The sequence below is a fragment of the Penicillium robsamsonii genome (genome assembly GCF_028829455.1).
Source record: "Penicillium robsamsonii strain IBT 29466 chromosome Unknown utg000001l_segment0_segment0, whole genome shotgun sequence".
Classification (NCBI taxonomy): Eukaryota; Fungi; Ascomycota; class Eurotiomycetes; order Eurotiales; family Aspergillaceae; genus Penicillium; species Penicillium robsamsonii.
In genome coordinates this window covers 8,104,000-8,117,035 of record NW_026643219.1, presented here as the reverse complement: position 1 = coordinate 8,117,035, position 13,036 = coordinate 8,104,000, and the positions used below count along the sequence as shown (strand labels likewise).

General features: G+C 49.2%; 7 protein-coding genes across 7 annotated transcripts; 5 read left to right on the top strand and 2 right to left on the bottom strand.

Moving 5' to 3' along the window:
* Positions 1 to 1,061: 1,061 nt before the first annotated feature.
* N7447_003146 (uncharacterized protein) lies at positions 1,062 to 2,063 on the top strand (the record flags this gene model as incomplete). Its single annotated transcript, XM_057227421.1, has 1 exon — positions 1,062 to 2,063. The coding sequence occupies one exon, from the start codon at positions 1,062 to 1,064 to the stop codon at positions 2,061 to 2,063; it is 1,002 nt and encodes a 333-aa protein (XP_057091437.1).
* A 613-nt stretch (positions 2,064 to 2,676) lies between these two features.
* On the top strand, positions 2,677 to 3,782 carry N7447_003145 (oxidase ustYa family protein; the record flags this gene model as incomplete). Its single annotated transcript, XM_057227420.1, has 6 exons — positions 2,677 to 2,923; positions 2,981 to 3,109; positions 3,160 to 3,299; positions 3,354 to 3,450; positions 3,499 to 3,566; positions 3,618 to 3,782. The coding sequence occupies 6 exons, from the start codon at positions 2,677 to 2,679 to the stop codon at positions 3,780 to 3,782; spliced, it is 846 nt and encodes a 281-aa protein (XP_057091436.1).
* Positions 3,783 to 4,943: 1,161 nt separating this feature from the next.
* N7447_003144 (uncharacterized protein) lies at positions 4,944 to 5,615 on the top strand (the record flags this gene model as incomplete). Its single annotated transcript, XM_057227419.1, has 1 exon — positions 4,944 to 5,615. The coding sequence occupies one exon, from the start codon at positions 4,944 to 4,946 to the stop codon at positions 5,613 to 5,615; it is 672 nt and encodes a 223-aa protein (XP_057091435.1).
* Positions 5,616 to 5,892: 277 nt separating this feature from the next.
* On the top strand, positions 5,893 to 6,501 carry N7447_003143 (GNAT family N-acetyltransferase; the record flags this gene model as incomplete). The annotated part of the gene is made up of 1 exon (XM_057227418.1): positions 5,893 to 6,501. The coding sequence occupies one exon, from the start codon at positions 5,893 to 5,895 to the stop codon at positions 6,499 to 6,501; it is 609 nt and encodes a 202-aa protein (XP_057091434.1).
* A 223-nt stretch (positions 6,502 to 6,724) lies between these two features.
* N7447_003142 (putative inositol polyphosphate phosphatase) lies at positions 6,725 to 10,547 on the bottom strand (the record flags this gene model as incomplete). Its single annotated transcript, XM_057227417.1, has 6 exons — positions 6,725 to 7,465; positions 7,515 to 7,774; positions 7,841 to 8,050; positions 8,103 to 9,635; positions 9,728 to 10,439; positions 10,491 to 10,547. The coding sequence occupies 6 exons, from the start codon at positions 10,545 to 10,547 to the stop codon at positions 6,725 to 6,727; spliced, it is 3,513 nt and encodes a 1,170-aa protein (XP_057091433.1).
* A 409-nt stretch (positions 10,548 to 10,956) lies between these two features.
* On the top strand, positions 10,957 to 11,645 carry N7447_003141 (CHY zinc finger protein; the record flags this gene model as incomplete). Its single annotated transcript, XM_057227416.1, has 6 exons — positions 10,957 to 10,961; positions 11,063 to 11,106; positions 11,162 to 11,235; positions 11,294 to 11,355; positions 11,410 to 11,511; positions 11,564 to 11,645. The coding sequence occupies 6 exons, from the start codon at positions 10,957 to 10,959 to the stop codon at positions 11,643 to 11,645; spliced, it is 369 nt and encodes a 122-aa protein (XP_057091432.1).
* Positions 11,646 to 11,907: 262 nt separating this feature from the next.
* pre6 (proteasome core particle subunit alpha 4) lies at positions 11,908 to 13,032 on the bottom strand (the record flags this gene model as incomplete). The annotated part of the gene is made up of 4 exons (XM_057227415.1): positions 11,908 to 12,232; positions 12,298 to 12,685; positions 12,795 to 12,913; positions 12,989 to 13,032. Coding segments are annotated over 4 exons (876 nt in total), but the record flags the coding sequence as incomplete, so codon positions are not given.
* Between the last annotated feature and the right edge of the window lie 4 nt (positions 13,033 to 13,036).

Sequence of the window (13,036 nt, the reverse complement as noted above, 5' to 3'; positions counted from 1 at the left end):
CCTCAGTGAACAAGGTGAGAAGTAGCCCGATACCCTTCAAATTAGGGAGCAGACATGACAAACAACGCAAAGGTATTCCGCCATACCTTATCTGGTAACAGGCTGCAGGATCTCTCGTATTCATTCAGGTTGCAGATCACCCTAGGTATGAGACATAAGACTGTGCTGGAATTGCTTGGCATATGCAATACAACCCCGAAAAACCTAGATTTCTCCTCTCTGATCTCATGTTTCACAGTCACGCGACTACTACATGCCCTATAATATCGATGTGATTGACATAGCTCCAGCCTCACCAGGGACTCTGGAATTTAGGTTTTGCCAACAGGATCTATAGTAAATTTCACAACTTAGCCTGAACTATAAATCGTTCAAATGTAAACTAGGCCAGAGGAATGAATTAGCATTCCCAGTAACATGGTATTCTATCGTTATCTGCGAGGCAAGCTTTGAGACTCGTGGATCAGACGAAAGAATTGCTAGTTCGCGATGCACGTCTAAAACACCGCCACCACCATCTGCAAGACTTTAGTATTACAGCATCAATATGTAGGGGGCACGGCTGGCGTTCGGAGTCTTAGGTTAGACGAAAGACCTGCTAGTTAGCGATGCACGCTCGAATATTCTCAACGTGCAGTCAATAGCCACACTAATACATCGTATTGCCAATCTTTTCTCCTTTCCGGCTGAGAGAAACTCCGCATTGTTCCGCTGTCTTCATGGTTTTAGTATCCCCTCGCCTTTCTAGAGCAATAAGTACAACCGCGGTAATACGTTCGTACCTTAGTTCAAACCCCAGTTTTGTGTATTTTCCATACGGCCTTTTCCCGGCCTTGGTATGGAATTGGAACCCAAGTCAACAAAGTCCTTGGACAAAATATCGGGTTTCGATAGTCATAGGGGTTGCCGAATAGAGGATTAATTGCATGTATTGGAGAGGCTTATTGGTATATATAATCGTGAATTATCTTTGTTCTGTTCGTTTTCAGTCTGATCATCAAGTTCCCACTATATCAATTTCAAGAATTCTCTCAGAGCCTGCTATATCCAAAGACACCACCATGCTGTTCAAAGTCTCTACCTTCTTGGTCGCTGCATTCGCAGTTCCGGCTCTTGTGGCTGGAGCTCCTATTGCTTCCGGTGACATTCACGCCACTGGCAACTCTGAAGCCAGCGCCAACACTGCGTACGTCCATGGAAGCTACGGCTTTGACGAGAAGAAGCGTGACGAAGCCAGCGCCAACACTGCTTACGTGCATGGAAGCTACGGCTTTGACGAGAAGAAGCGTGACGAAGCCAGCGCCAACACTGCGTACGTGCATGGAAGCTACGGCTTTGACGAGAAGAAGCGTGACGAAGCCAGCGCCAACACTGCGTACGTCCATGGCAGCTACGGCTTCGACGAGAAGAAGCGTGACGAGACCAGCGCCAACACCAATTCCGCCTACGTGCATGGCAGCTACGGCTTCGACGAGAAGAAGCGTGATGAAGCCAGCGCCAACACTGCGTACGTTCATGGCAGCTACGGCTTCGATGAAAAGAAGCGTGACGAGACCAGCGCCAACACCAATTCCGCCTACGTGCATGGAAGCTACGGCTTTGACGAGAAGAAGCGTGACGAGGCCAGCGCCAACACTGCGTACGTTCATGGCAGCTACGGCTTCGATGAAAAGAAGCGTGACGAGGCCAGTGCCAACACCAATTCCGCCTACGTGCATGGAAGCTACGGCTTTGACGAGAAGAAGCGTGACGAGGCCAGCACCAACACTGCGTACGTTCATGGCAGCTATGGCTTCGACGAGAAGAAGCGTGATGAAGCCAGCGCCAACACTGCTTACGTGCATGGCAGCTACGGCTTCGACGAGAAGAAGCGTGACGAGGCCAGCACCAACACCAACTCCGCCTACGTCCATGGAAGCTACGGCTTCGACGAGAAGAAGCGTGATGAAGCCAGCGCCAACACTGCGTACGTTCATGGAAGCTATGGCTTCGACGAGAAGAAGCGTGATGAAGCCAGCGCCAACACTGCTTACGTGCATGGAAGCTACGGTTTTGACGAGTAGGTAATATACTACTTACTTTATAGGAGTGATCTCGACTTCCGAATGGCCCTAGCTGTGTCGCTTTAAGAGATGGATGCAGTTAAATATTGTATCTATTGAGTCGGGAGACAGGAAGCTACTTTAGTTTCTCGTTTTGGTCTTCAAACTACTTATTTCACTAAATACACTCTTTTACTCGTAGTATCTAAGACAGGCGTTCTTCCTAGAATAGTGATTTGAGAATGCAGCAACAAAGATAGAGGGACCAAAGTGCACCCAGTAGCAGAGCGGGGACTTATCGTTAAAATGCATAAGAATTCCTATAGGTAGTATCTTACAACTTCGAGAAAACGGTGTGTAATTATTTGAGTTATGGTAAGGATACACAGCGGAGAAGTGTCGATCGTTCCAGGTTATGGCCCGCGGACGGGCCCCGGGGTACCATGGATTCATATGTACTTGAATTAATTACCTAACCCGCTTACTATTCCAATAGATCGTATTGGAATGTATGTACCTTCTAGGTAGGGACCTCGGGACTCGTAATAGAAATCATAGCTTGAAATACTTGGCAGGGCTATCTCCATGCTATATGCTTTTCCTTCCAAGGTCTCTTCTCACCAAAATCTTCAACATGTCTTCTCTTTATTCAACAGTCTACCAAAAGCTTTGGGGATACCAGGAGGTTGATTTAGATGAAGAGCAAGAACAGGGGTTACACCCTCCACGAATGCTTGGTCGCCATTACCACTCTACCCCGGCATCATTTTTGCCCTTTCTTGGATGGGTGCTGGCCATCATGCTCGCGCTCGCCCTTGTGGCTAACCAACGGGTCGATAACCAGAGCGACCTGACCTGTCAGAGACAACTATCAACATACTGTTAGAGAATCACCTTTTTTTCATTCATTCTGCTCAATCTGTTGACTGAAACCATAGCTCCACTTATGGAGGGATTCAACATGGACAGTAGAGTAGTCCGTGTCAATGGCTCCCTTGACTGGCCATCGCCTTACCGTGGGCCTCCGAGTGCCGAAGTTGATGCAGCATGGAATCGAATATCGATAAGTATGTGATTACCCAGCGGGGGGAGAACAGCGATTAACAAACTCGAACAGTACGGCCACTCGACATACAATTGACACCAGACGAATTCCTACGCCTGGATAGCGATCCCGAGACGGCGGTGCAAAATGCACCAGAGCATGGTGGGCAATACTTCCTAGTTCCGCAATCAACACATCATTTCCATTGCTTGGTATGACCATTGATTCCTCTGAACGTGTTCAGTGAGCTGATTAGCGTTATGTAGAACCTTCTCCGCAAGTCAACACGATTCAAGTTTGACTATTATGACGCCTTTGATCCAGATTTTACCAAGAACCGCGATATGTTTGAAACGCATCTAGGTGAGTACTCCAGCGAAACTCAAGACCAACCGATCTTAACCTATCTAGATCACTGCGTTGAAATCCTTCGTCAATTTATTATGTGTCATGTAGATGTTGGCGTTGTCACTTCCCACGTAAGTTTTATTCTATGGTTATCTAATGGTGATACTAACTGGGCTGAATAGTGGGTCGAAGGTCGTAAAAAGCCATGGCCCAATTTCAATACCGAGCACGTCTGTAAAGATTATGACCAAGTGCTGAAATGGACAGAGCAGCATCAGCTCCCCGTGGATACCCCACTCATGCCTATGAAGCCGGCTGGAGTGGCTGAGATGAGTTCCCCTCCATAAGACCTCGGATCCGATATAGACTCCACTTCCGGGGACAAAACACCAGAGTAGAGTATCAAATTCATGTTTATTACTAGTGCAAGTATTTCCTGTGTATTTTCAGTCTGAAGTATGAAAAGTATCTAGTTTCAATCAAATACGGCTGCATAGTAGTAACACGGAGTGGCTGGAAGGGTTGGTTCCTAAAGCACAGTTTCAAAAGAGCGGTGGGAGCGTGGGGGGATCAACAAGTGGGGGTTGATACATTTGGGCAATTCTATGGAATGCTGAATCAAGTTCAAAGTAAGGATTTTGTGCCGCGGGGCTGAAGGCATCTAGAAGCAAGGAGCAAATCCGTCGCATTGGAGATCCAAAAAGCTGAACCAAGTGTCGTGTGACAATTGTCCCGCCAAAAAAGTACGCTAGGTCCTCTGAAGTTATCCAGAATAGGGAATCTATTCTAATTTCTCTCCAAGGAGATTTAGCACTTATACAATACAGAAGTATAGATGCAGCTGTAAATAAGCAGTCTCCACTTCCAAGATCTTCTCCACCCTCGGCCCGAAGGGTCCGGCCCACCGCTCGGGCCAATCAACTCGATATGGTGTCTACTGTATGTAGGTAAAGAGTACGTGGCTCCATTGGACAATTCCACTTCAGGTCCCCTAGAGAAGTTGAATATTTAGGTTCTCCAGGTTTTGCAAGTGCTTATATTACGTGCATAATTAATCTAATTTAGGGGACCGTGTGTTCTTTACCAGGGTATAATAATGGCTCTTATTGGTAGGTATCTTTTGTTCTATTTTATCTACATATTACACCTTGACTACTCTCTACAGCGTGCTATGTATGCATGCAAAAGAATCAGTAACTTTGGATGCTCAAAGATCATCCGGAGCTACGTGTAATGACAATAGTGCCGACCAGGCAACCACATGGAGCGGGAGGCAACCACATGGAGCTGGGTGCAATCAAGAGATGCTTGAGAAGTATACAAAACAGGTTTTCGTTTCAATACTGCACAGTTTTGCATATTTCGAGTCAAGTATGTAAATACAAATTTACCGTATTTATCATCCATCTCAAGTCTTTGGTAGTCAGGATATACATATTTCTTTTGGGGGTCTACATTTATTCTCACATGGAACTTGCAAACACAAATCATCCGGCCGGTCTAACATCATGTCCTTGAAGATTTCAACATTTCTTCAAACGATATTAAGCACCGTCGCAGTGCTAACTCTCGCCTGCCTCGGCTTACTCTTCACCTGGCCGTACCTTCTTCCTCTTACCTCTACCATACCATCTTTTCAATCAAACACTGTGTCAACTGCTCCAAGTCCCAGCCTTAACCTATACCAGTTTCACACATCCAAAGAGTTGGAAGATCTGTCTACAGCCGGAGATGCTGCCTGGCAACAACTGACAACGACAAACGATGGCGGGTTCCTTTGGGTTCGCCATAACGAGACATACCGGACAGGATGGGGAATCAGCATGTTCCACTCGTTACATTGCCTCGGTCTGCTACGAGAAACTGTGAAGACAAAATCCAATCACGGCACTGGCGACAATCATCACGCTTCCCATTCAGATGCGGCGCACGCAGGCCATTGCCTATCATATATTGCACAATCACTCCTTTGTTCGGCGGATGGAACGCTCGAAAGGCCGAAGAGCATTCTCGACAAGAATGGCGACATCCTTCGGGATGATATCAATGGTGAAGGTGTTGAGCACCGTTGCAGAGATCAGAGCTTGTTATGGGAATTAGCGCGCCGGACAGAACAAGAACCTATCGGCGTAATGCCTCAGGCGAGACCTGGAGATACTGTTTGGGATTTGTTTAATTAGAGCCAAGAATAAAACCTATTCATGTATGTAAGACAATATGACCATTTTCCTCCAAACAGCTCTGCGGGCATCTCGGCTGTAGCTCTATTCGATCTTACCAAAATGGCCCCTGGAACGCCCAATCTAGCGCACTTACTAATGATATTCCCTCGCCTAACTATTTATAGAGCCCACCGTTTCATCTTTCGCCTTCTTTATGGCCTTATCTACCAGTGTACAGCTCAGTGTCTATTGCATTCAAAGTTCTTTTGTATTACGGTACGACTCCTTACACACTATGGGCACCTCCATCCCAGCTCATTTCAGTATCCCAACTGAGCGGCTCCACATATCCTACCTTGAGCCCGCAAACCATTCACACAGCGACTTTCTCCGCCACCTCTGGAACACCGATGAATTCATCGAGGCCGAAGGCAACACAGGCCTTGATACACTAGAGAAGATAGACGACTTCATCACTAACAAAGTCCAAGCCAACTACAAGAAGAATGGATATGGCCAAATGCTTGTGTCTTTGAAACCGCACGCTGGGGCCTCATTGGCCGAAAGCAAACCGATTGGAATTGTCTCCCTGATGAAGGGTGATGGAGAGAATGCATACACAGCGCCAGATGTAGGGTACACTATTCTACCACAGGAGAATAGCAAGGGATATGCCACTGAAGCGGCGCTTGGGCTGATCGCGTATGCAAAGAGGGAATTCGGTGTGGAGGGGGTGTTTGGGTTCTGTGCTCAAAATGATCAGCGCAGTCGGCGAGTCTTGGAGAAGATTGGGATGGAGTTTCGGGGGGAACGACATTTGAAGTTTTTTGGAGGGGCGCATAGTGCTGTCTATGCATTGCCTGGAATGGAGGATTTGAAGGATTATGGAATTGAGGATGAATGAAACGTTAGATATAGGCCACAAGTACAAGAATTGTTTGTGTACGGTGCACTAAATAAATGGTATACCCTAAAAGAATATATATGAAAGGAAACGTTTTGACTCTAACAACCATCATGATACATATCTATCGTAAAATCATTAGTCGTACAATATACACCATGCTTCCATCCAAATGCATGTTAAAAAGAAGTGCGCTTCACTTCTAAAGGAGAAAGGGATCAAGTTATTGTTTTCCCAAGATCAAGGTACGGGCCTGGCGGGGATCTGTGCCGAGGACAGTAATGAGATACTCGATGCTAGTTTCAGAAGCCAAGCGGCGCTTCTCCTCCTGGAACTCCTTATTGCATGACTCCCACGTCGCGTTCCGTTCTGGACTTAGGACTGTCTTAGCGCGAATCTTGAACGCCGCACTGACCGGCCGGTGGTCAGAGGCGCGGACCTCGTGTCGTCGATAATCGAGCTGCTTGACGCGGCCCAGACCACGGTAAAGGATGCGGTCGCACCAGGCGGGAGACCGTTTCTTGTCACTGGAGTCGTACTCGTCCGTGCCGACATCATACTTGTAGGTGGGGGCGAAGGTGATGGGTGATTCAGTGAAGGAGCGCAGGCGGAAACCAGGGTTCTTTCGCCGGGAAGCAAGTAGCTGGTCTCGATCGAGGAGTTTCGGTAGGTTATTCTGGCGAACAGCGTCGATGATCACATTGCGAGGGATTGCGTCGATTCGATAGTTCAGATCTCCATTCAGAATGCACACTTCGTGGTCCATGATCATTGAGCCATCACCACCACTGGCGAACTGATCTGACCGCAAGGTCATGCTATTTTCCGCTGGCAAAGACTCGGCTTCTAAGATCGCAGCAATATCGTTGTTTCGGTGTGCGGTCTGGGTTTGGCCGGCTGCCAAATGGCAGTTCACAAAGCACATCGAACTGTCGTCCAAGACGAAGCGGAGTACAAGGGCACCCTGTTCTAATTAGATGAAAGCCATAGCAAAGACTAGGGACATCACAAACCTTGTTTCCATGTAAACCGCCCATTCCACGCTTAATCTCCGAAGCACTGATGTTTTTGATATTATGGCGTTCCTTGTGTCGGACGAAAACGCAAGTAAACAATCCCACCATGTTTGCAGTATGCAAAAGAACGTAGGATTCATCGAGAGGCATACATTCGTGAAGAGCACGAGTAAGATGGTCGATCCACACTCGATACTGACGGCTCATGTGTTCCTTCTCGCCGTTGTCTTTCTTTTTACTACCAAGCAGCAAACTCTCTGTGACGACGTCAGCAAGCATTCATAGAAAGAAAAAAAACAAAAAACAAAAAAGGCATGACTTACTAGCTGTGATCTTCTTATTCTCAAGATCAACCAACTCCTGGAACCCGAATATCACGATCTCAGGCGGGTCTTCGGGGGTGACTACATTTCGGATGAAATCCGAATTTCGCACACTACCAGGGGTAGAAGCTCCCGCATTCCAAGTCACGACGACAGCCTTGATTTCTCGGAATTTGCAGTACTCCACGTCTCTGATCTGCATCCGTGCATCTATTATATATTAGTGGAGGTCAATAACAGATGAAAACAACATGTTACTTACCCAACCAATCGTCCTCGAGCATTCCGTCCCAGAGGCGAATGCAATTATCAGTGCCTAGCGAGGTCACCTGCAGGCGGTTCATAGTCCATATGCTGCTCATGTCTAACACAAAGCTAGATACGGGACTGTCGTGGGCACGCCAGTCTTTCTTCACGGTCCATGGGTTGGTGGACACATCGTAGACGTAGATCATGCCGGTTTTATACGCAGCCCAAAGATAGTCTCCGACAAATGCAAGGCAGTTAATTTTGTACACACTGACGTTCACCACTGCCAAGCAAGAGAAATCGGTCGAGGAGTACACAGTAACCTTGCCATCTGCGTGTCCCAAATAAACCCGACCTCCCTCTCGCGTGGTATAAGTCCCGGAAGTGACATCGCCTGAGTGCTGAAGACCGAGAGGTCGTTTGAAAACCTTGAATGGGACATCATCTTTTGCATTGGGGCGATATACATGGACGTCTTTTCCTGCTGCCAGCCAAAGCTTGTCATCAACTACCATGGAGAATGTGTGGCCCCGGGCTACGCGCTCAGAAGGGCTGTGGTAGCTGTATTGTAAGTTGGGTGTGCCGGTCTCATCTGGCAACCAAACAAGCAGTCGGCCTTCGTCATCAAACGTCCACATTTCTTTCTTGTGTCGCAAGATTTGGATGACTTCTCGGCGGGAGGGGTATGCGCGGGTAGCCACGATGGATTGGCTTGGAATATCAACTTCGTGAAGATCACCAGCGCTAGTACCAAGCCAGATACGCTGGCCCTCATCTTCAAGACCTTTCCCTGGCTTGAAAGCAATAGATAAACTTTTCACGGTCTCGCCATGGCTGAGACTCATCACTTGGTCACCAGTTGTAAGATCCCACACCCGAGTCAGATATCCGGTCGTACACACATATTTGCCGCACACAGCCAGCAAACGGGTATCGTACTTGGTCAGGATATCATTCGGTCCAGATTTAAAGCATGGGGGTCGACGGTTAGCTTTTGAAGCATCGGGATAGTCAGTCCGTGAGATAGCTGGCTCTTCGACTTGCTCATCTTCTTCCGTGTCTGTTCGCACTACGCGCCGCTCTGGAAGAGAAGAAGAGAGGTGAGTTTCTTGGGGTAGAGAAGGTTGTCGCTGGATTGGTTTCGGAGCTGAGGATTCGCTAGCACGGGGGAAAGAAGGTGCAGATCTGGCAATTGGTGTCGGCTGCACAGAGCTGCTCGCATGTCTGGGAGACTCTCGTGCAGGGGAGACTCCAGTTCGGCGGGGAACCCCAGAAGGTCGAGGAGGAAGCCCTGGTCGGTCGTAGGGAATATCACTGGCTCGGAATCTCTGCGCCGAAAGAGGGGGGGCAGCGGCAGCAGACATTGGAGCGTCTACGGGAGCAGATGGAATCTGCACCATCAAGGGCTTGGTGGCCCGTGAGGGCTCTGGACCAGGACGGGTCCTTGAGAATCCCATCTCTCTAGCATCATGCCTGGCGATCGTAGACGGAATAGGTGATCGCTCATCAAATGAACGACGAGTTGGTGGCTCCGTTGTTGGCCGAGCTGGTACTGGCCTAGCACTGCTTTTCCCAGTGGATTGCGGTTTAGACATAGACTTCTCCGGGCTACCAGGGGGGTGCTAAAAGGTGAAATACTTCGATCAGGCGATGTCCGTTCCGTTCGAGGAGTCAACGAGCCAGTGTCCGATTGAGAAAACATCGCCGGTTTCGCAGGAATTTTGGGCTTTGATGCGCGGTTAGCTGGGGGCGGCAACGAGGCGCTTTTTAGTTTCCGATCTGTCGGGCTCCCAGTGAGGTTGACACGAAGCGATCCAGGCGACAGTCGAGGGATTGTATCCCCTGCATTAACAGACGGTCCGAATTTCGGTATCGGGGAGAGCGGACGAGGTGGTGCCGGCGAGACGGACATCCATTCTCTCGGTCGATGGCCTGGACTCCGAGTCTTGCGGCTGTCACCTTGCGGGGTCCAAACTTCATCCCGATCTTGTCCGCGTGGCGGAGATTGAGGCGACTGTACTGTCAAGGTTGGCGGTAGCTGTGGCGATGAGCGGTGGAAGTTCATAGAGATGGGCCGGCCATATCGTCTGCCAGAGAAACCCCGATCCCGGGAGTTCTCTCCATTCAACTGCTGAAGCGGGTTAAGTCTCTCCTCAGCCGGGGTCCATGGGGAATGTGGCCGGGGCAAATCGAGCGAAGCACGGGTGGAGGACCGGGGGTCATCGCTAGGCTCCGGAGTTGCTAGTAAATTGTTTGTGGAAGTACGCGGGCTGGAAGCTACAGCAGATGGAGATCTGCGGTGAGAGAGATTCTCAAAGTGGGACAGCAAAGAAGACACCGGTCTCTGTGGCTACGTTCATGTTAGTTTATTGTGTGCCACAAAACAGTTAAGTATGCATACAGTGGGAGGAGCGTCGTCATTGTTGTCCGGCTGTTTCCCTGTGCCCGCCATGGCCATTATCACGGATCGGTCGCCGAAACCAGCTGAAGGAATGGATCATAGACTTGGAGATATCTCCTAGGGGTTGAATAGTGGCGCGGCGGCAGTAGAGTAGGTGTTCGTAGGTCCGGACCTGAAGGTAGAAGGATATCGTGGGGCTCGGAGATTGGAGGGAGGAGACGACGTAAGCGGCGCAAAGGCCCAGTAACAGAAAGCGAAGCTTGGCCGTCAAGAGTTCGAGGAATTCCGAAAGATATCCAGGGGTTTAAAAGGGGGTTGAAAGGCGAAAGTCGATGAAATGGAGTGGCGGGGAGGAAAGTGGAGGGAATCACGGGAGAGTTGACGATCACTTTGTGTCTGCATTTCTTCGAACTCAAGCATCGACATCTCGTACTTGGCCGTTACTTTTCTTTCGCATTTCATAGCCATGTGGTAAGTCTGCTTCTTGCGATATTCTGGAGAATGCTCATGAGATCCCCTCAATCCCCTTCGTCCAAAATTCTGATAGCTAATATAATCTCCCCGCTTTGCAGTAAACACATTCTGAACGCCCAAGTGGCCATCCGCTCGCACTGCTGTACGAAAGAATCGACCTCATATATGATCACAGAGGATTGACCTAAGAGATCTAGGCCGAAAATGGTTTGACTGCGCCGAATGCCACCACGAAAGCGAGTCGCACAATCTCGAGAAGAGCGCCGAGATGGTACGCCCCCTATTCGCCGGTTAGCGCAAGTCTAGCAATCTGACATTCCATGGGGTAGATCTTTGCATGCAAAAAGTGCAAGAAATGTTTCCGCAAAGACGCTGCTGAGTTCGATGAGACGTATGCAACAAACTGTTCAAACGCCAAATGGCAGCGGACTAATCTTGCTTTTAGTGACGAGTACTGCCCTCACTGTGATAATCACTTTGTCATTGAGGCACGCGAACCCGAGGCGCGACTACACGTGGAGGGTGAGGATGCTCGTATGGACAACCGGTATGTCGAGCACACAAGATCTTCAAATTGGTAGAATGCTGACCATATCAAGCATGCTCAAGGACGAGCGTGTTGCGCGCGACAAGGAGCGCTCCCTCTTCAATATTAAAGATGTGTCGGACCGCATGGGCTAAGTTGTGGGCATGGGGAGAAAAACGACAATTGGCGGGGACGGCGCAATTTCATGATGTTGACGATTTGATGGTTACTGTTTCTTGCAATAGTTCAAGGCAGATTTCTGCATTGGTGTACAATATACATTACGAAAGAAACTGGGAGATGTGTTTTAAACTTCATGATTTTGGATTCTCGTCAAGGAAGAGACCCAACGCTACTGTAAATTGAGACAAATCATCCAGTCCCCTCTCAGGCTCTGAATCCTTCCAGGTCTAGCACTTAATCGGTCGACTCGCCGCCACCCGGCCGGGTGAGGATAGCCGCCGTGGTGGTCCCTGCCCGGGTCTTCTTCTTGGCTGCTTCCTCCTGCTTCTCGGTCTCGATGTTCTTCACGTACGCCTCAATCTGGTCATCTGGCAACATTTCAAGGGTCTTACCGGGTGCCATGATGGCGACCTCGATGTTCTTGGCACCCGTCTGCACAACCTCAAGCAGAGACTTGATCGTCAGCTGGATTGTCTGCTCACGGTCCATGTCGTCCTGGTGGTTACGCTCAAGGAATTCACGGACGGTCTTGCTAGAACGACCGATGGCGTTGGCTTTCCTGTAGCGAGAAAGGATAGATTAGTATTCATCCAAAACCAAAACCTTAGCTCGGAAAACACCTACCAGGCCGAGTAGATTCCAGATGGCTCGGTCTGGTACAGTCGCGGGGTGGAGTCGTTCTTGTCAAATCCAACCACCAGCGTACTGATACCAAATGGACGCACACCACCACTCTGTGTGTATCTCTGCTGAACACCAGCAATATATTTTGTAATATACTCGATGCTAGAGGGGTCCTCGACGGTCAGGCGGTGGGACTGAGCCTCTAAGCGGGCCTTGTCGATAAGGATGCGGGCATCGGCGTTCAATCCAGCGAAGGCGAGACAGATATGGTCATCGACCAGCGCGATCTTGGAGGGAGTAATGCGGGTATCTTGGAGCTTGAGGGCGGAACGCTTTTCGCAACCGAGAACGACGATGTCCTTGCCTTTGACACCAACTGCGCAAGTTCCTAGAATCACCTGTCATCAGCAAATTACGTCTTTTGATACAGAAAACAGGAGCGACGGCAGAAAATGGAGCAGAGAAAGCTGTTAGAAAGCAAGTAACGGTGATCTTACCTCGCTTCACAGCCTCCATGGCATATTCAACCTGGAAGACGTGTCCATCGGGACTTGGGGGAGGGTTAGAAAACAAACTCTGGAGCTGAAGTGTAGCTTGGAGACCTCGTACCTGAATACTGCGATAAGTTAGCATGATACAGCTTTCGTCCTGGTCAGGAGCAAAGGGAGCTGGACGTGGGGAGCTAGCTTACCTGAAAGAGCTCGGTCGTATCCGGACATTGTGAATCAAGGGCGACTGG